General features: G+C 36.0%; 2 protein-coding genes across 2 annotated transcripts; one reads left to right on the forward strand and one right to left on the reverse strand.

The window, feature by feature from the left end:
* The first annotated feature begins 13,192 nt into the window (after positions 1 to 13,192).
* Positions 13,193 to 15,879, forward strand: LOC125802406 (coiled-coil domain-containing protein 106-like). Its single transcript, XM_049480360.1, has 2 exons — positions 13,193 to 13,393; positions 15,270 to 15,879. The coding sequence occupies exons 1-2, from the start codon at positions 13,252 to 13,254 to the stop codon at positions 15,578 to 15,580; spliced, it is 453 nt and encodes a 150-aa protein (XP_049336317.1). The 5' UTR covers positions 13,193 to 13,251; the 3' UTR covers positions 15,581 to 15,879.
* A 4,989-nt stretch (positions 15,880 to 20,868) lies between these two features.
* LOC125802407 (zinc finger MYM-type protein 1-like) lies at positions 20,869 to 22,218 on the reverse strand. Its single transcript, XM_049480352.1, has one exon. The coding sequence runs from the start codon at positions 21,928 to 21,930 to the stop codon at positions 21,043 to 21,045; it is 888 nt and encodes a 295-aa protein (XP_049336309.1). The 5' UTR covers positions 21,931 to 22,218; the 3' UTR covers positions 20,869 to 21,042.
* Positions 22,219 to 27,448: the final 5,230 nt, after the last annotated feature.

Raw genomic sequence — 27,448 nt, forward strand, 5'->3', positions numbered from 1 at the left:
ACTTGCTGATCTGAAATTCTACAAATGTGTATTATTTTATATTATAAAAAAAATAATAATGCAGTCATGTAGGCAGTTTTCAAAATACATATGTTTACTGTTTTTAACTTTTCACTCTACATTTACAGAGTTCACTGGAGGCTTCTCATTGTGTGCTTCCCTGGAAAGCATGAAGTGGAAACCATCAAAATGGGACGAAAATGGGTACAAACGAAGAGGTATACACATATTACCAGGGCATTACAAACATGCATTTTAAAATATTTAAACAAGTGCAAATCTGAAAATCAGTGCTGTAATGCTATGCTCTTCCTGTGCTGTTGTTTGCAGGCCTTGCATCTTGATGCTAGACTCACAGTTCGTAAATGTAAAGGAAAGCATGGAGGTGTTCCAAAACATTCGAAGGTTGGTCCTGCTGCCTCCACCAAAGAAATGAATTTGTTATTATTAATTATTATTTCATTTAAATTTTATTTAAAAAAAGTGTTTAATTTGCAGAATTACATAACATTACACAAGACAAGTAGACATGACATGGGTTGATGTTGAGAAATAAGTAAAGTATTAATAAAATAAAAGAATATGCAACGGCAAAAACAAATAAACCTTAATTATTTCTTAAACTCAGGATCAGTATGACACACTAAAATTAATTATTTACCTTATATTTAATTAAGACTCATTAGGATAATCTTACCATTGTCAGGGTGCGGAGCTGGAAGTGCAGGTAATTTAATGTACAGGAATTAAACAAAACAAAGAAACACTGACTAGAGACAAAACACACACGCACATACTGACTGACGTGGAACACGTACAAGAATCGACACTGGACATGAGACAAAAGGAGCCATAAATAGACACCGAGAATTGGGATCACCTGTGGCTGGGAACGAGAGGGGCGAGGCTACAAATGGGTAGGCGGGAGCACTAGACAGGGGCCGAAACACGCAGAAGCACATGACGGGGTGGAAAAATACAGAGAAAGACCCGAAAGAAGCGTAAACAGAGCAAGATAGTGACAACCATTTTCAGTAGCAGAACGATTACAGCTACATTTGTGTCATATGAAATGCCACACAAGTTTCAAAGCTAAGTGTTTTCAGAAAACCTGTATCATTTAAATTCACAAATTTTAACCATACTGAGATGCCGCTCCCACAGGCGGTATGAAACTGAAATTCTGCAAAAACACTTCGATAAATCCACAAGATAGTCCTAGAAACATGAGGCCTTGACCGAGCGAAAGCTTCATGCCCTGCCCATATACAAATCGGGCTGTTCATATGATAACAGCATATCCCTCCAGATCCACCACACACACTAACTGAAAGAAATACATTAAGAACAAAAATGTGTGTACAATATGTAATGTTAGTGTGAGTGAACCTCAAGATTTACTAGTTAGCAATTAGTTTTACATTCCAACAAATCTGGATCACTGCATCTGTTGGTTGATCAGTTTTGAATGTAAGAATTCACTCTAAGTGTATTGATAAAAACAGAATAATAGAATTTGACATAATTAGCAGTAATTTAATTCTTAGCTTCTTCTTATAATGTATATTTTTTTCTGGGACAGTTATAGGAAGTTTTTTGTAGTATTTGCAAAATGTGTTTATCATTGAAAATTGGTGTGAAAGCAATGAGAAATAATAGACATATCAGAAATGAGCATTGTTAATTTTTGTCATTATAAATTTTTCAGATGTTTCAGTGCTTTAAAGACTTTTAAAGGATTTTCTTTTCAAAACTGTAATATAGAATTGCACTATGATATCAGTATATTTATGCACTAATGCAATAACAAAGAGTAAGGAAATTATTAACGTATTTTTTCAGCTATTTGACAGAAATGTGGAAAAGCATGGGGAGAAAGACCCGGTATTTTCCCCAGATACCATGCCAGCCCTGAAAGTGCATGTGCCAGGACAGCAAGGAAACACATCGGAATGTGGCATATTTGTGTTGATGCATGCAGAGTATTTTTTGAATGTAAGTATTAGTATCAATTAATAGATGATAAATATTACTAACTACAAGAGTTAGTGTTTGTTAGTTTTTTTTATTGGAAAAAATGATTTACCTGTTTGTATATGCATCAAAAGGATCCTCCAAAGCAACTCATCAATGAGCTGGACTGCACATCATGGTTCACGTTAAACGAGGCCTTTTCCAGGCGTAGACAGATCAGGGATGAAATGAGACGTAGTTTGAAAGGTCTTATTCTTTACATATTTAAGAACATTTGTTGTTGTTGTAATGTTCCAAGGACTATCAGAAACCCAGATTAAATGCTTAAACAAAACATTATTGTAATAATGTGGATTGATTCTTTCAGCTTTGTCCAGTGAGGAGATACAGGGCATTTCAACTCAAGCAAGAGAAGGGAGAAGCATAACTGAAAAAAAATGAAACAGCTGGAAGAGATGAAAATGAAGTGCACATAGTGGAGGGATGTGGAAAAGATGGAAGAAATGAGGGATGTATAGTTGAAGCAGAGGAGAGAAGAGAAGGAAGGGAACATGATGAGGAAAGACACCTTGAAGGAAGTGGAAAAGATGGAGAAGTGGCAAACGCAACAGATGAACAAGAACAAGAAACTGAGGTGCAGAGAGGCAAAACAAAAGGAGGAGAAAAGTATAAGGTGGTCAAGGATACAGAAAAAGAAAGTGTAGGCAAAGAAAGAGAAGACGCAAGCATAGATCAGGGAAGAGATTACCCAGTTCTGGGAAGGCTGGCAGTACCAGGGACCAAAAGAATGTACACAATCACCCAAGAAGAAATAGACAGAAGGATCAAGGCAGAAAATATGTCCAACAATATGTTGAGAAGTCTGATCAGGGTTTGTATTTACTCCACCTCTCAATGAAAGAAAATACTAATTCCTAAATGCTAATTTCAACGTACTGGCTAGGTCTCCTTGTTTACTGTTAACCTAAATGAGACGCATTACTGAATAATATTATTATTCAAATGACAGTCAAGTAGATATGATAGGTTCTGTAACTGGTAATTTGTGAATATGGGCTGAAAAGCAAGAATTTTACAATGCTAAAAAATGTTTGTAACTTTAGCGTAATTTAATGTTTTTTTATACTAAGCTTACCTTGTTAACAAATAAAGTTCAATTCTTATATTTTTCTATATTTTTGTGCTATTTGAATTTGCCAAAGGTTCGGAAAGAGGACCTCCCTGAAGAGCTTAGGGAGCAACGACCAAAAAAAGCCAAGACCAAAATGAGCATCTTCTCTGCCCTCAGTGAAGGGGAGGCTACTGACTTGGCCCTTGGACTGGGAGCTATGCTTGGACGACATGTGGACCTGGATTTAAGTGAGAGTGTTTCCAAAGCTGAGGCAGAGGCTGCAAAGTAAGTTGCCAACCCTGTCCTTATTCAAGTAATTTTTACAAATGAAAATTTGTGCAATAATATTTAAAGAATGTAGATATAGGATGAATTACATAAACAATTTAAAATATTAAATAATAATAATAATTACCGATTTTTTTTTAGGAATGTCCTCTGCATGATCCATCAGAGACTGAGAGAAACACTGGGAGAGGATTCACATTTTAGTCTTCTGACACATACTTTTGGACCACAAGCAGTTGACACTGTGATTTCATTTTTAATCAGTCTTCTTAAAAAAACATAATGCAATTCCAATACATCTATGTATAATGCAATACAGTATTTCATGTACAGAGTTACAGAGAGCACTTGGTCTTAAATAGTCATATGAAAGGCATAATATATGTGGTCATTGTTACAAAATTTCACATATGCAATTCAAGTGCGGTTTCATTGTTAGGACAATCTACTTGTGAATGTGCTTTCTGTATTTTCGTTTTATATTCTTTGATCTGTGTGGAAACAAAGGTTTAATCTTTCTGGTCACATCGCTAGTTACTGCTGGAAATGTATGTACAGCCCTGTTAGCATTTGTTACTGTATCATGCAGTTTCTCAATTTGCTGCTGAATAGGCTGAGGAACAGTTTGCCATTCTTGCACAGTCTCCAGTATTTTATTTAATTTCTCCAGCACTGTTGCAGTGCAGTCAACTGCTGTATTCACATTTAAGTGGAATAAAGTGTTGACCTTGCATGGAGTAGGCGTAGTGGTTGTTCTTGTTACATCAAACAGTTCACAAGCCAGAAGAAGACAAGCACAGTTGTCATTGTAGGAATATGTGCAACAAGTACACAGGAATGTTGTGGCAGAAGTATGGAAAGTTCTCTCGCTGCATAAACTTTGTACATCCACCTCTTTTGTGTCAAAACACAGAACTGAGTAAAGCTTATTTTGCTTTATCATGCTAGCATGTGCATTCATCTGACAATTCAGATTAGGAAACTTCTCTGCATCAAGTTCATTCAGCAAACCAAGTGCTACAAGGTGTTTACACTTGCGTCCTCAGATTCCCTCTGGGCAACTACAAAAACTTTCAGATGGACAGACTTTATAGGATAGACCATGGGTTTGCTCTGAAGGAACATTATAAATGTACATTTCCTGGGATATGCGATCTATTCTGTCAATCCAGCCTTTTTCCACCAACCTACAGGCTGATGTATGGATATCATCTGACTTCATGGAGGCATTCTTTATTCTGCCGGCTGACTGCAAACCATGAATGACTTGGAAGTACCCATCTGTCTTCTTCAGGAGTACGTTGATGAGGTCATCCAGTCTCCGATTCCTGAGGCCGCCCAGAAACTGATATTTTAGGCGATGGAAAAATCTAATTTGTTTTTGAGAAAGAAAAAAAAGGTGGGACAGATAGTTTAAGGTTAGTAAGTTTGTTGTTTGTGTGGTTTAAGAATAATAATAAATTTGAAATAGTTCTAAATGCACTTGAAATAGTTGTTTGGATTGAACATTTTACCTCTCAACTAGATTGTTGGTGTCTGAGCCTGCATGGTTGTAGCATCGTCCAAAATCAGACCACATGTCTCCTATTCCCAGCCAGTGATCCCGGAAGTAAGTGCAAAGAGCCGGGAACTCTTCAAATCTGTTCTGGAATAGCTTGGCCATTGTTTCAAAATCATGTCTCTGTTATCAATTCAAAAGGAAGAATAGCTGATTATTTGTGTGCCTGTTTAATAGCAATTTATTCATTAAATAGTACACTGTACATTTATTGAATATAGATATTACATTTAATAAAGTAAATTAAAATTAGGCATCAACATAAATGCCCAGTAACTTACTGTGGCACAACTTTTCAGTTTTGAGAAAAAAGAAATGATGTCCTTTTTAATGTCACCATTCGAGAATCCACTGACTCCAGATTCTGTCTTTGAAATCCAACGCACCACAGCCTAAAAACAGAAAAAACAGAATTTGTACTAAAAACAGTTAAACTTTCAGCGCACCAATTTTAGTTAACTATATATGAGCTATCAAATGTGCACTGCTGCCTAGGTGTCAGTGTGTCTTTGCTATCTCAACTCAAAACGCACAAAAGCCTTGTACTAATTCTCCTAATTAATCACAATGTGCAATAAACCAATCACCATGTCACTTTCTCATAATTCCCTTAAAGAGTTTGGCAGATTACTATTTTAACAGCGCAGCACTCCTGCACTTCTCAGTAGAGGAAACTGACCTGCTCATTCGTGAAGGTACGTGAGCAGTTATTTTGCTGGAACAGCAATGTTATTCTTTATTGTGTTTATTATGTAAAAGTTAGGTCTGTGCACTGATGTGTGTGTGTGTAACGAGTGGGGTATATGCATGTTGTCAAGATAGCAATGAACATCTGTTGTCTAGGGTTTTTTCATTCAGTGGTGTTTTCACCTGTGTTTTCCGTTGCCAGAGATCCTTGTCCACCATAAAGCACCTAAAAATAGAAAATCAGAACAATACATTCTAAGCTTAAAACATTTGTATGGCAACAGGCACTATATAATAACGATAAAGGGTAAGTACTGCCTTAATTATTTCATTAATATTATTTTTTGTTTCCAAAAAGGTACCACTGAATGTAACAATTTCTACAAATTTGAAAAATCTTCAACTTATTATATAGTGAAATACAAACCTTGGTGGAGTAAGAAAGGTGTGCCTCAGTTTCTGTAAAGCTAGCTCCAAAGTTGCCTGCTTTTCGCTGCTTGTTATCATATAGGCAATAGGTACCCCATGGCCATATTCATCTTTTACAGCCAAGGTAAAGAGTGGGAAATTATACTGGTTAGTACAGTAAGTGGCATCCATAAATACAATGTTCTTTCCATGTCTGTGTAGACCGTCTCGCATGTTAGGGGTCTGAAGAATAATTATTAGATCATTTTCAGGGCTGAATGGCTGAAAAAATACAACATGCTCCTTGCAATGACTTGTCAGTAGTTTTGCTGAACTAATGGCATCGTCTTTATCCAAATGGTTTCTACGCAACATGCATGTACGAATGCTCTCAATGTCCTTTGGAGTGACAAAGTATTGACGGTTGTTCAAGTCAGTGTTTCCTCGAGCTTTAGACCATCTATGGGCTTCCAAAAGAATAACATCCGGTTTGACACCTAACGAGATCCATTCTTCAATTTGTTTGACCAAATCTGGACATACTCTTTGGAAATGACCCTCTTTTTCAGAATCTGCATCATGTCCATTGTGCTCATTGTAAGTGCGTTGAACAATGACTTTGTGGCTGAGCCAATCATTTTTAATTTTGAAAGATGTGTAAGCCTTGCATCCTGATATCTTGTAGCTTGCCTTGCGGATAATTCCTGAATGGATACAGTAGAAAATATAATATTGCTTGTCCTTGTCCTTCTGACTTGCTGAATTTGTGGTTCTGAAGGGTGTCATTCTTTTGAGAGTAGCTCCTATGAATGTGTTGTGATCATCTTCTTTCTTAAGGAGATGTACTTCAATTGTTATATTTTTATTGTTTCCTTTTCTTTTCTCTTCTTGTAGCACTGATTTCTTTATACAGTCCTCCATTGTCCTGTGTGGAAAGTTAAATAATTGGATTAGTTAAATAATTAATTAATTCAGTGATACAGGTGCCCCAAGCCCTGGTAAATATCCACAAAATAAACAAATTATGTTCAACATTAGGCTAAATGTTTATTGCATTGCATGAAACACAATTTTCTTAATTGGCACAACAAAGGACCATTATGTGTAAATCCTTACATGAACTGATGTTCAATAAGAAGATTAAGGCCAATTTATACTTGTGTAAAACCTACAGCGTAGGCTCCTCATGGACCTCTCTGATAAATGTAACTGTGCGACCAGATAGCCACTGTGATTGGTCTGCCGAGCCTCACGTTCCTGCCCACACCCTTCCCGCCTTTGCGTCTTACACTGCGGAGCGACGCAGGGCCACTGATACGCACACGCAGAAGTATAAACGTGCTCCGCTGCGTAGCGGGGTACGTGTAGGCTACGCCGTAGGTTTGACCCAGAAGAATAAATCAGGCTTTAGCAGTAACATGCATACATAACATACAGTTCTGTATTCTAGGGAAATTTACAGGCAGAACTGTTCAAAGTGGTGGTGAGAGGAACCAGAACTAAACTTAATTTATGCCCATGAAACCTTATCTTACCACCCTAAACATTCCATATATACAGTAAGACAGCAGATTTGAGCAGGTTTTGATACTGATACTGATATTGATACTGTGCCCACAATTTAAGATAACAATGTTACCCACTATCTAACATAGGGACGTCCAATCATTGTGGCTGTAGGTTTTCATGTCAACAACATAAGAGCACACAGCCAATTGTTTGAATTGTTTGAACACACTGTTTTACTACACTTTGTGCTCATTATTTAATCACTCTTAAAATAATCCCTTAGTTAACTATATTGCATGATGTCTCCAGGTTAAGACTGGATGATGATCCTGGGACTATATAATATACTAATCATGTAATCACACAGTTAACAGATGATTTTTATTACTAATGCTATTAACACTCTGTATTACTACACTTTGTACTAAGATCATTATTTAATCACTATTAAAATAATCCCTGAGATTACAATAGTACATGAAGTCCCCAGGTTAAGACTGGATGATGATCCTGGGACTATATAATATACTAATCATGTGATCACAGTTAACAGATGATTTTTATTACTAATGCTATTAACACTCTGTATTACTACACTTTGTACTAAGATCATTATTTAATCACTATTAAAATAATCCCTGAGTTAACTATAGTGCATGAAGTCCCCAAGTTAAGACTGGATGATGATCCTGGGACTATATAATTTACTAATCATGTAATCACACAGTTAACAGATGATTTTTATTACTAATGCTATTAACACTCTGTATTACTACACTTTGTACTAAGATCATTATTTAATCACTATTAAAATAATCCCTGAGTTAACTATAGTGCATGAAGTCCCCAGGTTAAGACTGGATGATGATCCTGGGACTATATAATATACTAATCATGTAATCACACAGTTAACAGATGATTTTTATTACTAATGCTATTAACACTCTGTATTACTACACTTTGTACTAAGATCATTATTTAATCACTATTAAAATAATCCCTGAGTTAACTATAGTGCATGAAGTCCCCAGGTTAAGACTGGATGATGATCCTGGGACTATATAATATACTAATCATGTGATCACAGTTAACAGATGATTTTTATTACTAATGCTATTAACACTCTGTATTACTACACTTTGTACTAAGATCATTATTTAATCACTATTAAAATAATCCCTGAGTTAACTATAGTGCATGATGTCCCCAGGTTAAGACTGGATGATGATCCTGGGACTATATAATATACTAATCATGTAATCACACAGTTAACAGATGATTTTTATTACTAATGCTATTAACACTCTGTATTACTACACTTTGTACTAAGATCATTATTTAATCACTATTAAAATAATCCCTGAGTTAACTATAGTGCATGAAGTCCCCAGGTTAAGACTGGATGATGATCCTGGGACTATATAATTTACTAATCATGTAATCACACAGTTAACAGATGATTTTTATTACTAATGCTATTAACACTCTGTATTACTACACTTTGTACTAAGATCATTATTTAATCACTATTAAAATAATCCCTGAGATTACAATAGTACATGAAGTCCCCAGGTTAAGACTGGATGATGATCCTGGGACTATATAATATACTAATCATGTGATCACAGTTAACAGATGATTTTTATTACTAATGCTATTAACACTCTGTATTACTACACTTTGTACTAAGATCATTATTTAATCACTATTAAAATAATCCCTGAGTTAACTATAGTGCATGAAGTCCCCAGGTTAAGACTGGATGATGATCCTGGGACTATATAATATACTAATCATGTAATCACACAGTTAACAGATGATTTTTATTACTAATGCTATTAACACTCTGTATTACTACACTTTGTACTAAGATCATTATTTAATCACTATTAAAATAATCCCTGAGTTAACTATAGTGCATGAAGTCCCCAGGTTAAGACTGGATGATGATCCTGGGACTATATAATATACTAATCATGTGATCACAGTTAACAGATGATTTTTATTACTAATGCTATTAACACTCTGTATTACTACACTTTGTACTAAGATCATTATTTAATCACTATTAAAATAATCCCTGAGTTAACTATATTGCATGATGTCTCCAGGTTAAGACTGGATGATGATCCTGGGACTATATAATATACTAATCATGTAATCACACAGTTAACAGATCATTTTTATTACTAATGCTATTAACACTCTGTATTACTACACTTTGTACTAAGATCATTATTTAATCACTATTAAAATAATCCCTGAGTTAACTATAGTGCATGAAGTCCCCAGGTTAAGACTGGATGATGATCCTGGGACTATATAATATACTAATCATGTAATCACACAGTTAACAGATGATTTTTATTACTAATGCTATTAACACTCTGTATTACTACACTTTGTACTAAGATCATTATTTAATCACTATTAAATTAATCCCTGAGTTAACTATAGTGCATGATGTCCCCAGGTTAAGACTGGATGATGATCCTGGGACTATATAATATACTAATCATGTGATCACAGTTAACAGATGATTTTTATTACTAATGCTATTAACACTCTGTATTACTACACTTTGTACTAAGATCATTATTTAATCACTATTAAAATAATCCCTAAGTTAACTATAGTGCATGATGTCCCCAGGTTAAGACTGGATGATGATCATGGGACTATATAATATACTAATCATTAGGGGTGTCACGATCTCGATATTTTATCAAAATCGATTGAAATGAGTTCATGGTCTCGAGCATCGAAGTCAAAAAGACGATTGACGATCCCTCCTTTATGTATTTATGTAAACAATATACATTATATTCTTTAAGAACCCAAGTCTAAATATGCAGGGCTAGCTAGCCAACTGGTATTTAAGTATGCTAAGAAAGTGCTAACTAATTAGCCATGCTAGCTAGTTACATCCTCTAGCTACAAAATGTTGCTAATTTATTTATATGAAAGAATATTGTGAATTAATAGCCAAGAACAGTTTTAACAGTGTGAAACTACATTAAAAAAGTACTGAACTGTACCATTAGGCAATATAGCCTAAATATTAGCTAATATAGGTAATATCAGCAATAGCAACTATCTGGAGAAATTATGATTTGGAACTAAGGAAGCAGCTAGCAGTAAGTAGGCCACGCTTTTAAAACAAATCTATATAAAAATTCAGCTGAAAGTTTCAAAGTAAGTAGGTAATATTTAAAATTCCTTACCTCCAACAGCAAAAGCAGCTTAGCCAGATTCGGCTGAGGCTGAAAATGAAGGCAAAGCACGGAGCTGCAGGAGAAATGCTGTGATGTCATAATTGCAGGCTCGGGATTGGTTAAACAAATTTAAATTAAGCACCGCCCCTATTGACCCAGGGACACCTCTCACTCTGTAGAATCAGGATGTGCCTAGTTAAGTAGGTGGCTAGCCAGCTAACTTTCACCTAGCCGAGTACCTCATAAAACGCTTAGCCACTGCACACCAATGTTTACACTTCTCAATTTGGTGCAATTGCTCTGGTAACCCACTTTTATTTACACTCTGTCAGTTTAATAGCTTTTCATTAATGATTTACGTGAACATAATGTCAGTCCAAGGCTATTTAGCATTTAGTTACAGCTTGTAGTGTGTCAGTTTATTTTAACCTAGTCTTTTTCTTTTCTTGCTTCCCTCTCTCATTTGCCGACATCTTTACCATAGAAGTACCTGTCTCCAGACACGTTAAAAGAAAAGTTTCAGAACCGAGTGAGTTCATTTAAGACTTGCTAATCAGAATGCTAAACTTATTGCCTCATAAATCAAATGTATCATTAATAATTTAATGTAATAGTAACAACAACAATATAGGCATGTAGTATTAAAGGGGAACTTCGGTGTGAAATGAAGTTGGGGTGTAATGAAACATGATAACTAGTATAAGCTTTTGTCAAAAAGCCCACCTCTGTTTGCCCCCAGCAGCTTGACATACTGTGCATTTAGCTGAGGCTACCAACAGGCTCACAATGCAAGTGATAGGGGCATAGACAACACTATGCCCCTGTAGCTACCGCTGTGAGCCTGTTTGGATCCTTGGCTGAAAACACAGTAGTTTGTATTGCAGAGAGCGAACAGATGTGGGCTACTCAACAAAAGGTTATACTCATTGTCTTATTTTACTACATCCTGACTTTATTTTACACAGGAGGTTTCCATTTATTAATATTATTTTTGTTGCTGTTGTTTATGATTATTATTATTATTATTATTAATCTTTTCTTTACATTTATTAAAATCATGGTTGCTTAGTTTTGATCATTTTGAATTGTTTCAGGTGTGTCCACCACTGCAGTGAAGAAAGCAGTTGAGCAAGTGACAGGACCTACTGCAAATGCTGAAAAAGGTGCAGTAATTTTCTTGTCGTTCAGGGCAGTATGTGTTTTCCTACTGTAACAAATACATAGCTTTTTGTGAATTATCATGTATCTATATTTTATATTTTTTGTAATGATGTATTTATATTTTATAAAATTAATCATTTTATTAATTTTATAAAATGAAATTAATAATTAAATAATTTATGGGAAAATATGAATTCTGATTAAATATTTTGTGTTTCTGTATACCCACAACTAGGTGAAACGAATTGAAAACAAATTTAGCCATGACAAGTTATGTATAGCCTCTCCTTCTCTCCTCCTCTGAGTTGCATTCTTATCCTGCTCATATTCAAGCATGTTGTTTTTTTAATCAGACAGAGATTGTATTCTATTGCTGAACATAAGATCTATGGTACAAATGTCCATATAAAAAGAAGCAGTTGTTTGCTAAATGATTAATTAAATAATTTCTGGGAAAATTTCTGTTTATGTCTTGTACTAGTGAAGAAACATCATTCCTTTACCACTCAACCTGCACAACAGCTGAAGAAAGATCAAACTGGTAGGTATCTTTTGTCACGTGATCACCTTGGAAGATATTTATTTAGCAAAAAAGTGCATTTAAAAAATAAAAGGAATTTTGCCACCAACTAAATCATGCTGTAAATAACAAGTAAGCAGTTCAATCTGAGACTTAATTTGTTTGACTTAATGTTTCTTTATGTGTATCTAAGCTGAAAATCAAAAAAAAAACCACAAAATGTATTTGTGATTTGACTTTGAAGCTGCTCCTACAGTCCAGTCTGCACTGCAAAATGCCAAACAGACGGTAGAGATGCAGAAGATGAAGATAAATAATCTGGAAGAAAAGGTAGCATCCTTAGTAGAGGAAAGGAATTATCTCCGTGAGAGGCTTGAGGACAGTAAGTATGTCGACTACTTAAACGATATTATATTGTTAAAAGCACATATTAAAGAACACAGTTTAAGGGTATGTTATAGTAAGCCAACACAAATATAAATGAGTAAATCTACAATTTTTCAGTTTAATTGATTTCAAATGCATATAAAAAGGTAAATGTAATAGTGGCATAAAAGGCAACAGGCATGGTAAAAATATTTACTGCAATTTTGATTTAGGATTTTTTTTACATATCTGTTGTTGTCATTTTCCAAAATTTTCTGCCAATACCTCATATTAAGGATGGACTAAAAGGACTAAGCATAGAACTGGAAAGCGAGTGTAGATGTTTTGTTGGACAAAATTGTAATGACATTCCATTGCTCTCTTCACAGCTCTTAAACTAAAACTTGATGATCAACATCAGTCATCTGCAGAACCTCAGCAGTCAACCCTTCGGATGTCTGCTACATCTCAGCATTCTCCAACCTCTACAGACTCATCAACGTCTTCAGATTCAGAGGATTCTGAGGCCTCGCTCAAAAAGAAGAAGCAAAAGAAAAAGAAATTGAGGAAATCAAAGACTGATTATTTCAGCCGAGGTATGCTAACATTATCAATTCCTGATCCATAACCAGAGGTTAAAAGTAAAAAAAAACATGTTGCAATCAATAGGCAGAGGTGGCAAATACTTTGATACTGTACTTAATTAAATGTTTAAACTATCTATATTTTACTTCCACTTAGAGAGAAAAATGTACGGAGCCCGGGAGGGGCCGGGAATAAAAAATAATTAAATCGAGTGAACGATATAGCAGTTTGTGCACACGTTTTCTTTAATTTGAGTGAACGATTTGCATTGTGTGCTCACAATTTGCAATTTGTGCCCACAATTTTTTTAATTCGTGCTCATGATTTCTGTAATTCGAGGGAACATTTTTTATGTGCAATAAGACAAGAAGCTCAGAGGGAAGAGGCGACCGTGGGGAATAGCTGACCGTGGTGTCGGTTCCGCACCACAAGACGCCTGACATGTGGGTAGAGCGCGCGCAGCCCTTTTCAAACAATTCCAGCCATGAATAAAGGAAACAAACATTTTACTGAGGCAGGATGACTGTATGTGTGTGTTATTAAAACCAGATCAAATCAAAGTTATGATGCAATGTGGAAATGTGTTTATTAATTTCTCAATAACATTCAGCCAGCCTCCAAGAAATGCACACCTTCTTAAATCTTGTTACATCATTATTACTTTTATGATAGATTTCATCTATATTTTAATCTTTGTAGCAAAAAATATAAACACCCAATTTAGAAAATATACCTTCAACAAGTTTATAATTATTATATATTTTTATTTAAAGCTTGTGGCATATTCCTAGGCAGGACACTGATTTGACAATATGCAGATATTCGGGCCATTTTATCAGATATAGAAACAGAATAATTTTAGGAAACATATTGGAATAAATGATCAAATTGATCCAAATTATTATATGAACTACCCATTCACTAAACATGTTAAAACATTGTATTAATAGTATTTTAGACCAGCTATTTTGATAAAGTGTAACATATTTAAAGCAGCTCTTATATGAACTCTTCATAGACAACTGTCACACATTGCATTAATTTTGTATTTTCTTTATTGCCTTTTACAGTGTACATTTGGACCTAAGTCTTATAGCTGTATACTTATGAAATTATTCTTCTTTATGTTATATTATTGTTAATAAGAAATAAGAAATTAATAAACAGTTCCACATTGCACCTTAACTTTGATTTGATCTGGTTACAGTCATCCTGCATCAGTAAAATGTTTGTTTTCTTTATTCATGGCTGAAATTGTTTGAAATTGTCTATATTGTTGGTAAATAAGCTCTGCGAAGGACTGCGTGCACTCTACCCACATGGCAGGCGTCTCGCAGCACAGAACCGGCGCCACGGTCGGCTATTCCCCACGCGCTGTGGAGACGCCATGGTCGGTTCTCCCCCACGCACTATAGAGCTGCACACTGTACTATCTAACTTTAACACAAGTGCATTGTTATCAGCAGGTTATAAATGTAGATAACTGATTATCATCACCGCACCCCTGTTACAGCCCAAGAGAGGAAAATGCCCCTTCTCTCTGAGCTTCTTGTCTTATTGCGCATAAAAAACTTTTGCTCAGATTACAGAAATCGTGAGCACGAATTAAACAAATCATGAGCTCGAACTGCTGTTTCGTTCACTCTATTTAATTTTTTTTATTTATTTACAGCCCCTCCCGGGCTCCATAAAAATGTGATCTTCTTACTTAGTACATTTCAAAATGTGCTCTTTACTTAACTTTATTGAATCAGTGCAACTGATGTGTGGGTTGGCGGGGTGTTGGGGGGTGACACCCTTAGGACAGATGTCCCTGTGCTGTATTTCAGTTTTCATTAATCAGACTTAATCATCTTTACACTGTCTGTGCATTGATGTATATTTCAGTGAGAACACCAGAAGATTCTATCAAACGGTATGATACCGTTTTGGAGCTGGTGAAAAAAGGTCTAACGAAGTCGGAGGCGTACTGCAAGACACGCGTGGACAGAAATACAATTGTTAACCAGGCCCCTATAGCAGAGTTGGCAGTGGTTAATCCTGAAATGTTCCGTGCCCTGAGGGTTAATTTCAAAAAAGGTAGCAACTTGCAAAAGTTTGCTAAGCTTTGTGAAGACCAATGTTTACTTAAAATCAACCAAACCAGGATATGTGCACTGAAAGAGAAAGGGGATCTGCTTGACATTAAAAGGAAGTAAGGGCACTGGAGGATTCTTAGATTTTGATCTGAAATTAGTACGAATGTACAAATACACAGAAGAACAGTTTTTGTTTGTCTAAAGAAAGAGCTGGTTTATTAAGAAGAACCTACTAAAGTAATTATATGTTTATTATTATTTTGAAATGAAGCCATAAATGTTCAATGCCTTTGTTATAAGTACGGCACCCCTGGTAACTGACAGATATCCCTGTTAAAAATCCAGCTCAAGACCAGCTGGTCATCCAAAAAAAAAATACCCTATGCTGGTCAAGAGCTAGTTAATGAGCTAGCCTACCATCATAAAGTACCATTTTTCTAGATGACCAGCTGGTATTGAGCTGATTTTTTTATTTTATTTTTTTTTTTAAATATTTTTAAAAAAGAACTGGACTTTTTTTATTTTGATGCAGCTTATGTTGTTTTTCCGAAAGTAAAAAGATATATTTTTTTCTGTTTAGAAATGTGCTAAAGAATTAGCAATAGTTTTTGTTAGAAGACCAGGCTGTGAGCCTTTTTTGTTGTTTAGAAATGTCTCAAAGAATTTGCAATATTTTTTTCGTTAGAAAACAAGGCTGTGAGCCTTTTTAGTTTAGAAATGTGCTAAAGAATTAGCAATATTTTTTGTTTGAAGACGAGACTGTGAGCCTTTTTTGTTGTCGAATCTTGTTTAGATATTGTCTGTATACGTTCACAGTTACTTTAATGTGCTTTCATTGACAGACAAAAAATAAAAATGTTACAAAAATGTTGTCTCTTTTAATTTGTTTACTTCATGGTATTTGGGAATTGTTATTTAACAAATGCTTGTATGAACACAGTCAACAAAATATGAACAGTTATTTGTACACACTGTAAATTCATAATCCATATGAGTACATCACCTGAAGATTTACAAATGTATGTATTGTCATGCCTTTACTTGATGGGGCACAGAATAATATGCTAATAACTAATGACCTTATGTATATGAATTATGTCATGACTTTATTTGGTGGGGCACATTATAATATACTAATACATTAACTAATGACCTGTGGATAACTTAACTAATGGCTTATGTATATGAATTATGTCATGACTTTACTTGGTGGGGCACATTATCATGCATACATACATTAACTAATAACCTATAGATAGATTAACTAATGGTTTAGACATGTACTAAGTACACGTTGAATGATTATCAGGTTATTGATTAATATGGCCATCTGTGGCATCTAAAAAGTATTTTGTCACTGTCATGCACCAGATATTGACCATTCTCAGCATGGCAGTGCCACCTTTTAAAAATACAACCATGGATTGAGAACAAGTCACCAACCAAATGAATCCAGCTAACAGTGTCCTGTGGCCAGATCCTGACCAGTGATGAAAGTTTTATGAAGTCTGAGGCCAACTGTGCATGAGAGAAAAGGTATCAACAATGAGGGTGTGTATTTAAGTGAGCAGTGTGCAGGCTGTTGTGTTGTTATTCCTGAATTTCCCCTGCTCTCAACACACCTGACTTAACAAACTAACTACTTCCGGACCAGGGTTGGGAATCCGTGTTAAAGGAAGACTAAACAAGTATGCAAAAGAGAGTAGCAAAAAGTAGGTGGATAAAATGTATACTAGATTATAGCTAAGAAAATAATGGAAATAGTATCACCTGATTCAGAAAATTACAATTTAATTGACAAATATTTGGGGAGCTTATATGAAGTGTCAATATACATTATTCTCTGTATTCCCTTATGTAAAAAAGGGACAACTGTAGAGACATTTTTGTTGAGAATTATATTTGGGTGTAAGTAATATCTTAATTAATATAGCAAGTCATAGTGCTAATTAACAGAATGAGTTAATGATTTGTTGGTGCTTAACATTTGCCATTAGTAATGGTTACCTTTGTGTGAATTACCTCGTGATTAATGTATATGCTTCATTACTCCATGGTATGTTAAGTATTTATTTATGCGTTAATCATGTATTAATTCACCATGAATAAATCATTCGTTTTGTATTAATACATGGTTATTTGTGTACCAGTATTGTGGTAACACTTTATAATACTGTTCCATAGTTAATAGGTAACTAAGCAGGAACTAAGCAGTAACTAATTAATAGTGCTGCATTAACACCTAAATATTTTCTATTAACTACCAGGGAGTACTGAATAATTACTCAGTAGATAGTACTGAACTAATGATTATAGTAGTTCACTATTAACTCCACAATAATTACTGAGACTTACATATCTCCCAGAGAACTACTTACTAATTATGTCTCCTTTATAATAACTATTCATTAATTTCTGCTCAAATCAACATTAATTACTGAAAACCGTTACATCCCACCTGGATCTATAGATCTAAATCAGGCATATTTGAGTTAAATGCATATTAATTGAAAGCATTTTTGAATTAAGCAAGTGACACCATTTGTAGTAGTGGTAACCTTAATTACCTTATTATCCTCAGTTCCTTCCAAATATTAGCAACATATAGTAAAATACTTAGTGTGTATTACTCTGCTTAACCATCATTTTTGGAAGAAAAAAACAACATTATAACGTAATATTATTGCATAGAAGACATTGATGAAAGTTCTCCAGAAGGCACCTAAGACTCTAATGACTGTAAGACAGTAATAATGTAACAATCATTGCTTTATTATTAGGTATCAGCCTTATAAAAGTGTATCTTCAGCGTTTGCAGTCTCACAGAGTTTTTTTTCCTCTGCGCACTATTAGGGTAATTACGGTAATTTCACAGCGGACGCAGCTCTCCAGGTCCTTCGTGTAAATTCTCTGCTGTGCTGCTGCTGCTGCTGCTGGAGGAGAGACTGCTGCTTTCATATTTCTGTATTTGATTGAAAATAAACTAGTAATCAAGATATTGAGATCTTTTACAGCTTATTTTACCCCCGGATCAGAGGAGGACTTTGTGGGTTGTTAAACAGCTTTAGGATGTGTGTTAGCTAGCTAAGTTAGCTAGGTTATGTGTGTGTTAGTTAACTGGCTAAGTTAGCTAGGTTATGTGTGTGTTAGTTAGCTAGTTTAAATGTGTGTTAGTTAGCTAAGTTATGTGTGTTCGTTTGCTAGCTAAGTTAACATTTATGTGTGGGTTAGTTAGCTAGGTTATGTGTGTGTTAGCAAGTTAAATGCGTGTGTGTTAGTTAGCTAGGTTATATGTGTGTTAGTTAGCAAGCTAAGTTAGCTAGGGGAAATGTGTGTGTGTTAGGTAGGTTAATTGTGTTAGCTAGTTTAAATGTGTGTGTGTTAGTTAACTAGGTTAAATGTGTGTGTTAGTAAGCTAGGTTAAATGTGTTATTATTATTATTATTATTATTATTATTATTATTATTATTAATGTATATTTCCCTTTATAATACTGTGACATGATCTGCCGTAACTCCTAAAGAAGAACACAGTAACTCCTCAGTAATTAGTAATTAGTTACCATGTTTCTCACTTTATAATACTGTGGTATGATTTGCAGTAACTCCTAAAGAAGAACACAGTAACTCCTCAGTAATTAGTAATTAGTTACCATGTTTCTCACTTTATAATACTGTGGTGTGATTTGCAGTAACTCCTAAAGAAGAACACAGTAACTCCTCAGTAATTAGTAATTAGTTACCATGTTTCTCACTTTATAATACTGTGGTATGATTTGCAGTAACTCCTAAAGAAGAACACAGTAACTCCTCAGTAATTAGTAATTAGTTACCATGTTTCTCACTTTATAATACTGTGGTATGATTTGCAGTAACTCCTAAAGAAGAACACAGTAACTCCTCAGTCATTAGTAATTAGTTACCATGTTTCTCACTTTATAATACTGTGGTATGATTTGCAGTAACTGCTAAAGAAGAACACAGTAACTCCTCAGTCATTAGTAATGGGTTACCATGTGCTGCTGTTAACTCCCGAAAAAAGAAGACAGGGACCCCTTATTAATTATCTATGAAGAACACAGGGATGCCTAGTCCGTTATCTAACACAAATATTTTTTCATTTAAGCATGAATTCCTCCAGAATAAGGATGTAGGACACAACATAGAGTAAAGCTGTATGTGAGCCATCACTTCTACTGAGCACATCTCCAGGAGGACTGAAGAAGAGCACAGGTTTAGAATAAACACCTGTAACACACTGACAGAACATTACAAAAATGGGGGTTAAGCAGACTACTGCACATTTCAGTGTGTCTAACATTTGGAAGATATTGAGCATACTAAGGTAAGTAAGGTTAATATATGATAAGTGGTGTCACTGACTTTAATATCACCACTGATAGAATAACCTGCAGCAGCAGATAAACACACTGATAGAGGCTAGCGGTCCGGCGCTGTGGAATTACCGTAATTACCCTAATAAAAGTCTGTGAGACTGCAAGGCTGAAGATGAACGTTTATAAGGTTGGTGCTTAAAATTAAAGCAGTGACCGTTAAAACAAATGTCTACTATGTAATAATATTAAGTTATAAAGTTTAAGCATTACAACACACTGTAGTTTTTTACTATATGTTGCTAATATTTGGAAGATAATGTTGATAATAAGGTAATTAATGTCACTACTACTACAAATGGTGTCACTGGCTTCAAATATGCCTTTAATATCACCACTGATTAAATAATTGTTTGTGTAGACTGAGTTAGATCTATAGTTCCCCAGGTGGCATGTAAGGGTTTTCAGTAGTTAATGTTGATTTGAGCAGTAATTAATGAATAGTTATTATAAAGGAGACATAATTAGTAAGTAGTTCTCTGGGAGATATGTAAGTCTCAGTAATTATTGTGGAGTTAATAGTGAACTACTATAATCATTAGTTCAGTACTATCTACTGAGTAATTATTCAGTACTCCCTGGTAGTTAATAGAAAATATTTAGGTGTTAATGCAGCACTATTAATTAGTTACTGCTTAGTTCATGCTTAGTTACCTATTAACTATGGAACAGTATTATAAAGTGTTACCGCAAACGAAATACCGAAAACTGAAAGTGAAAAAACATTTGTGTTAACTGAATCTAATAAAAACGGTAATTAAAAGGAAAAAACTACCTCGAACTGGATTTTGTGTTCTTGAAACTAACTAAAACGAACTGAAATTACTTATAGAATACCCTCGTTTTCGTGTTTAATTTATTTATAAGCGGAGTTGTACAGCGGGCGGTGTTGTGCCGAGCGCGCGGCACCTCCTGGTCCGTGGCGTTAGTTCTTGTGTAAAGCGCTCGCGCTAGCCGCAAAATACGACAGAAAACACTGAAACTGCAGAATTATGTATGGGATTACAATCAGAGGCGTAGCGCAAAATTCTGGGGCCCCACCGCAAGGAGACAATGAGGAGGCCCGTGCGTGAGCTAAAAATCTCTCTTGGCATGCTACGTAACGGAAGATAGCACTTTTTGTCAGTAATCTGCAGCGATCTGTATTCAAGCCTACTAACAGATACAATGCAATAAAACGCTCTTACCTTTAACAATGCCCAAAACGTCCTCTCCTCCTGACATTTTTCTGTGCAAATTCCTTTACGATTTCTGTCAGATCCATCCGACGAGCGCGCTGGCTTTCGATGCTGAGCATAGCAAGTCCGGAAAGTCTGTCCTGAGACATTGTGCTTCTCAGATAGTTTTTGATCATTTTTAGTTTTGAAAAGGACCTTTCTGCACTAGCCACAGTGACGGGGATAGTTAAAAACAGCTTAAGAGCAGTAGCCACGTCTGTCACACTAGACAGAATTGAAGAATGCCTCAGGAGCAAAAGCTCGAAAAGACCTTTAACTGTACTTACAGTTTTTATCTCTGACCCGAGAGCATTTCGAAACGAAAGTAACTGTGATGAGAATTCAGATGAAAGATCCTCATTGTAAATAGCAGCTAATGTCTGTGCAGATTCATTTAGCGCTTCATCGCTGGCACGTAAGAGTTCCGTTGGACACAGAAACTGAAATTTCCTTGTGACTGAATCCATGCCATGAAATCGCGTTCTGACCTGGGAAACAACTGTGTCAATGCACATATAGAACACGTTTACTTTGAAAATCTCCTCTAGATTTGTTAGGCGCTGATCCTCAGTAAGTTCATCAAAATGTCTTTTTATCCGGCGTGTGCGTTTGTGCCTGAAGTTACACCGAATGCCCCACGAAGATGCAAGTCCTTGCGCCGTACATTTGAGATTGTCAAACTGGTCCCGAAGCTGTGCTAATGTACATGTTGCATTCCCCAGTAAACTTGCTGCTTGAAGGAGATCCACATCTTTCTTCTGCAATACCTGTGACACTATATTGATGGTCTCCAAATTTTTTTCCTGGATCACAGTCATCATTACAAACTCAAACGCTTCCATTGCTTTCAGGAGTCCCATGGCTTCTGTACGTTCGTCTGATTTTTTGGACCGCAGAGTGATTTTGGTCAGTGCTTGTAAAATATCAGCATAGCGAAATCTAAGTGCGTAAAGCGCATCTCGCCTGGACGCCCACCGTGTTGGGCAAAGCCGTTTAAGTGTTGGCTTAGATTTAAGGTGGTTCTCCAGAAGCTCCCACCGTTTAATACTTTGGCTAAAGAAAACATAAAGCCTTTGCAAAATGTCGTAATACTCTTTAATTTCTGTAATGTGCTGACAAGCATCATTTAGCCCTAAATTTAAATTATGTGCTGCACAATGTACGTATACAGCATTGGGCTCTTTGTCAAGAATTCGCTTTTGCACACCAGAATAAATGCCACTCATTGTGCTAACTCCGTCGTATCCCTGTCCTCTACACTTGTGAAGCGGTAGTCCCTTGCTCTGAATAAGTTCAGTGATTTTTGTTTCCAGTCCCTGTGCAGTTTGGTCTGAAATGTTTTGAAAGCCTAAAAAGCTCTCGTTAATATCAACAGCAATTGCGTTGTCAGCTTCTCCTTTCGAACAGTCACATACCTAAATACCTGACTGAGCTGATCCACCTTACTTAAATCCTGAGTAGTGTCCATAATTACAGAGTAAAACTCTGCTTCTTTTATTTCAGACACTATCTCATCGTGTACTCTTTGTGACAACAGCGCAATCAATTCATTCTGAATCGAAGGGCTCAGATAATTTACGTTGCTCTTTTTATCAAGGAGCTCTCGTAAAACAGGATCGTACCTTGCCAACAGGTCAATTACTGAAAGGAAGTTTCCGCTGTTTAGTTCACCTACTTTTTCACGGTGCCCCCTGAAAGCTAGGTTGCATGAAGCCAAAGTCAATGTCACGTCTGTGATTCTCATAAGCACGTCTGTCCAAAATCTCACCTGACTTTTGTACTCAGAGTGCAGTTGTGCATCCACAGTGAGGTCGTTCTTCCACGTATCAAATACTACACATGCTGCTAAATGTGCACGAGATGATTCGTGTTTTTTTATTTTAGCAGAAAGCCCTTGCCAATCATTAATTCCCACTGTCCAGGAGGGATGATGGGATAAGCACATCCTATCCGAAAAAAGCACGGCTCACAATAAACACGGTCCATCTTTGGCGAGTAACACAGCCATTTTCGAGGGATTTTGCAACCCATTTTAGACGTTTTGCAGTAAAAATGACTTGAAAAGCATCTTCCATTTTTGTCTCTGGGAAAAGGCCCTTTGGGTTTACACGAACCTTGAGAAATGATGGTCCTTTTCGTATTGGAATCAGTAATGTCAACCGGAAAGTTGGCTCTGTCGGTTGGATATTCCTGGTTTTTCTCAATGTCAGCTTCTGCACCCTCAGCCTCATTGCTAACACTCACACCTTGTATGTTGATAAAAGACGAAATTTTTGGCAGCTTGGCATTAAATTCTTCTTTTCTATGTTGACTCTGTCTTTTCTGAGCACCACTTTTGTATTTTCTTTTGCTCATCTTTAATGTCTTTACTCACTCCAACACGATTAGCGTTTTAGCGTCCTCACATCACCCAGGAGGATGACTGTAAACAACAAATGCTTATTAAGGCGGGGCCCACCTGTGCTCGGGGCCCCCCGTAGTGCGTGCCCTGCGTGCCCCTCCCCTACGCCAGTGATTACAATATGAGCGCCAGGCAGATGAAAGAGAAACAGGAGATACAGTATGTGAGAACATTTACCTGTGAGTAGCTCATACCAGAAATCTCTCTTTCTCTCTCTCTCTCTCTCTCTCTCTCTCTTTCTTTCCCGTTTATTAGATTGATCTCTCTGATGAGATATGTGAATAATAAAAACTAGCAAGCCCACCATAAAAACAAATTAAAACTTACTGAACAGAAAAAAGTAAAACAAAATAAAATCAAACTATAATAAAAATGAAAAATGTAATCACGTAGCTCTGGGCGCACCTACGCCTCCGCGTTTGACTTGCAGCACTTTTTGGCAGCTTGGCATTAAATTCTTCTTTTCTATGTTGACTCTGTCTTTTCTGAGCACCACTTTTGTATTTTCTTTTGCTCATCTTTAATGTCTTTACTCACTCCAACACGATTAGCGTTTTAGCGTCCTCACATCACCCAGGAGGATGACTGTAAACAACAAATGCTTATTAAGGCGGGGCCCACCTGTGCTCGGGGCCCCCCGTAGTGCGTGCCCTGCGTGCCCCTCCCCTACGCCAGTGATTACAATATGAGCGCCAGGCAGATGAAAGAGAAACAGGAGATACAGTATGTGAGAACATTTACCTGTGAGTAGCTCATACCAGAAATCTCTCTTTCTCTCTCTCTCTCTCTCTCTCTCTCTCTCTCTCTTTCTTTCCCGTTTATTAGATTGATCTCTCTGATGAGATATGTGAATAATAAAAACTAGCAAGCCCACCATAAAAACAAATTAAAACTTACTGAACAGAAAAAAGTAAAACAAAATAAAATCAAACTATAATAAAAATGAAAAATGTAATCACGTAGCTCTGGGCGCACCTACGCCTCCGCGTTTGACTTGCAGCACTGTGTGTAGCTGTTCTTAAAAATCATGTTAATTAAATAATAGATATGCTTCTATGTTGCAGTGTTAATAAACATAATTCTGATTATATTTCGCTCATTCAATCAGCCCGATAACAGACAGTTTATGGTTCGGGTTTGGTCGGGCTCGGGCAGAACGTGCACGGGCTCCGGCTGGGTCGGGTCGGATGATTTTTTGGGCCGATCTAAGCTCTATTCTCTTTTGGTGAAGCTGTTATATTAATACCATTTTAACGGTCATTAGATTTTTGTTTTTGTCCATTATTTTGTTTAGTTTATATATACATATTTCCTTTGAGTGTGGCTTGGTTTGTTTAATTTCATCCCCAGATGCGTTTTTCCGTTCTTTCCGTTTTTTTTCAGTATTACAAGTTTTAGTAATTTTCTTTGGTTGTGTGGAGAATTTCGTTGTTTTTTTTTTTTAAATTCGTTAGATTATATTTTTGTCAACATTTTGGGTTTATTGTCGTTTGTTATTTTTGTCTAATAATAATAGTAAATACATAATTGATTTCCTTTTTTTGGAGGGCGAATAATAAAAGTAATGCAATAGTTGTTAGCTGTTAGCTGTTAGCTGTTAGTAACTCAGTTACTTTTTTGGAGAAGTAACGAGTAACTATAACTAATTACTTTTTCAAAGTAACGTGCCCAATAGAGGTGGGCGATACCGGGAATTTTGGTATCGATCCGATACCAAGTAAACGCAGGGCCAGTATTGCCGATATCGATACTGATACCGATACTTTTTAATATTTAAGCTTTATAGATCCAAATGATCCAAAAACCTAGGATATAATTTCACCAAACATTGTAAGTGATAACAAAATACTTTAGTATCACAATCAACATTTTTTGTTTAGAAACAATGGAACAGTAACAAAACAAAGTTTAAATATAAAGTAAAAAAATATTAAAAAATAAAATAAAAATTCTCCCCTCACTAGACATCTTTTCTAGTTCTTTGTTTCTTTGTTTCTTTTTTTTTTAATAGAATTGTCATTTGGAAAAACAATAAAATATAAGGAATAGTCTTCCTTTCAGTGCAATTCAAATACAAGTTTTTCTTAAATAAACAGAGTGTAAAAAAATATCACTCAACACTAATCTCCTGAGAGCTGAGTGGGCGGGGCCAGGCTGAGCCTACCTGCCTGGCGGTTTGGCTGGCTTTGCTGAGCCATGTGCAACAACAAGAGACCAGAGAGTAGACTGTGGTGAATCCTCGTGCTCAGCAGTCAGTGCGTGTGGCAGAGAAAAAAGCTTGAATATCGATATTTTTACACGAGTATTACTCAATACCAATAACAGCGTTGGTATCGATATTATCGATATTTGGATCGATCCGCCCACCTCTAGTGCCCAACACTGTACACGATGTTACTGCACTTTACACAGCTAAAACGTGTTTTCCTTCGTAAAAACTCATTTCGGATCAAAAAAGATGCTTTTAGTTCAAAACAAAACTTGAATCAGTTCATCTCTGTAAGGAGTGAGAGAGGAGCTCAAAACTGTAGGCAAACGACTTCTCTCAGCTTAACCTGCCTGAAAACACACTTTAAAACATTCAAAACACAGGTGAATCCAATCACTTAAGAGAATTTTATTACACGATGTTACACAGATAAAACGTGTTTTCCGCCGTAGATACTCATTTCTGATCAAAATAGATGTTTTCAGATCCTAACAACACTTGAAGCAGTTTATTGCTGAAGAAGTGAAAAAGGAGCTCAAAACTGTACGCAAACGGCTTCTTTCAGCTTAAACCGTCTGAAAACACACTTTACTACATTCAACACAAGGGTGAACCAAAGCACTTCACAAACGTTTATTACACGATGTTAGAACATTTTACACAGCTAAAACGTGTTTTCCTTTGTAAAAAATCATTTCTCATCGAAAAAGATGTTTTCAGTTGTGGTGGAAAAATTATGAGTGAAAGAATGAGCTGAGTCTCTGAGCTATGCCAAAAGAGTAGAGTATTGAGAAGAGATAGAAGGAAGTTCAAATCTCATCTGCCCTAGCTGGGCTCACACAAAGCTTTTTGTAGAGAAGAAAAATGAGTTACCGTCCACACCGGTTTTAACCAGTCCTTATCTTATTGTAGCAGTACACTCTCACCCTTGCCCTAGTTTATTCCCAGTGGTAGAGTTAAGGAGGAGAGAGCAGGATGATTCTCTGTCTATTCTTTGTGGTTGTTATAATTACAAGCAAAAACAACTGCACAAGCAATTCGAATAACTCCAGAGTACATTTTCATAAACACACAGGTATTATAATTCAATTAACTTGTTAAGATTAATGAATCACATTATAAAAATACATGACACAGTTCAAAACAACACTTGAAGCAGTTTATCGCTGTTAGGAGTGAGAGAGGAGCTCAAAATTATTAATGATTAATTAATTATTAAACGACTTTTCTCAGCTTAAACCATCTGAAAACAAATTTAATACATTTTTCACACGGGTGAACCTAATTTTGGGACCCAAAAACAACTTTGAAAAAATTTTGGCACAAAAAAATTTTGACCCAAAAAAACTTCGAAAAATTTTGGGACCTAAAACAATCTTCGAAAAAAATTGGGACCCAAAAAAACTGTGAATCACTACCAAATCTGAATATCTGAGTGGGTAAGGGTCATTGGCACTGCTTTCTAAACAGAGTGGATTACGCACAACCTAGCAACTGAAAGCCTTTAATGATGGTCCAGTAACAAAGTGCGAGCATTACAGTTGTTTCCACTCGGATGCAACAACAGCTTGCAAAACTGCAATTGAAAAATTTTGGGCCAAAAAAAAATCTTCAAAAAATTTTGGGACCCAAAATTTTTTTGAATCAATAGCAAATCTGAATATCTGAGTGGGTAAGGGTGTTTGGCACTGCTTCAAATCAAAGATCTCTTCTCTCAGCTTTAGAACAGCAATTTTGACCCTAAAAAAACTTCGAAAATTTTTCGGAC

This window comes from Astyanax mexicanus, chromosome 1 (assembly GCF_023375975.1).
Source record: "Astyanax mexicanus isolate ESR-SI-001 chromosome 1, AstMex3_surface, whole genome shotgun sequence".
In the NCBI taxonomy this organism is placed as follows: Eukaryota; Metazoa; Chordata; class Actinopteri; order Characiformes; family Acestrorhamphidae; genus Astyanax; species Astyanax mexicanus.

What these genes read in the sequence shown, in the direction of transcription:
- LOC125802406 (XM_049480360.1), top strand. Translation starts at nt 13,252, where the DNA reads ATGTCTGCTACATCTCAGCATTCTCCAACCTCTACAGACTCATCAACG. An exon ending in GACTGATTATTTCAGCCGAG is followed by an intron (nt 13,394 to 15,269) that starts GTATGCTAACAT and finishes TGTATATTTCAG; the next exon opens with TGAGAACACCAGAAGATTCT.
- LOC125802407 (XM_049480352.1), bottom strand. Translation starts at nt 21,930, where the DNA reads ATGGGACTCCTGAAAGCAATGGAAGCGTTTGAGTTTGTAATGATGACT.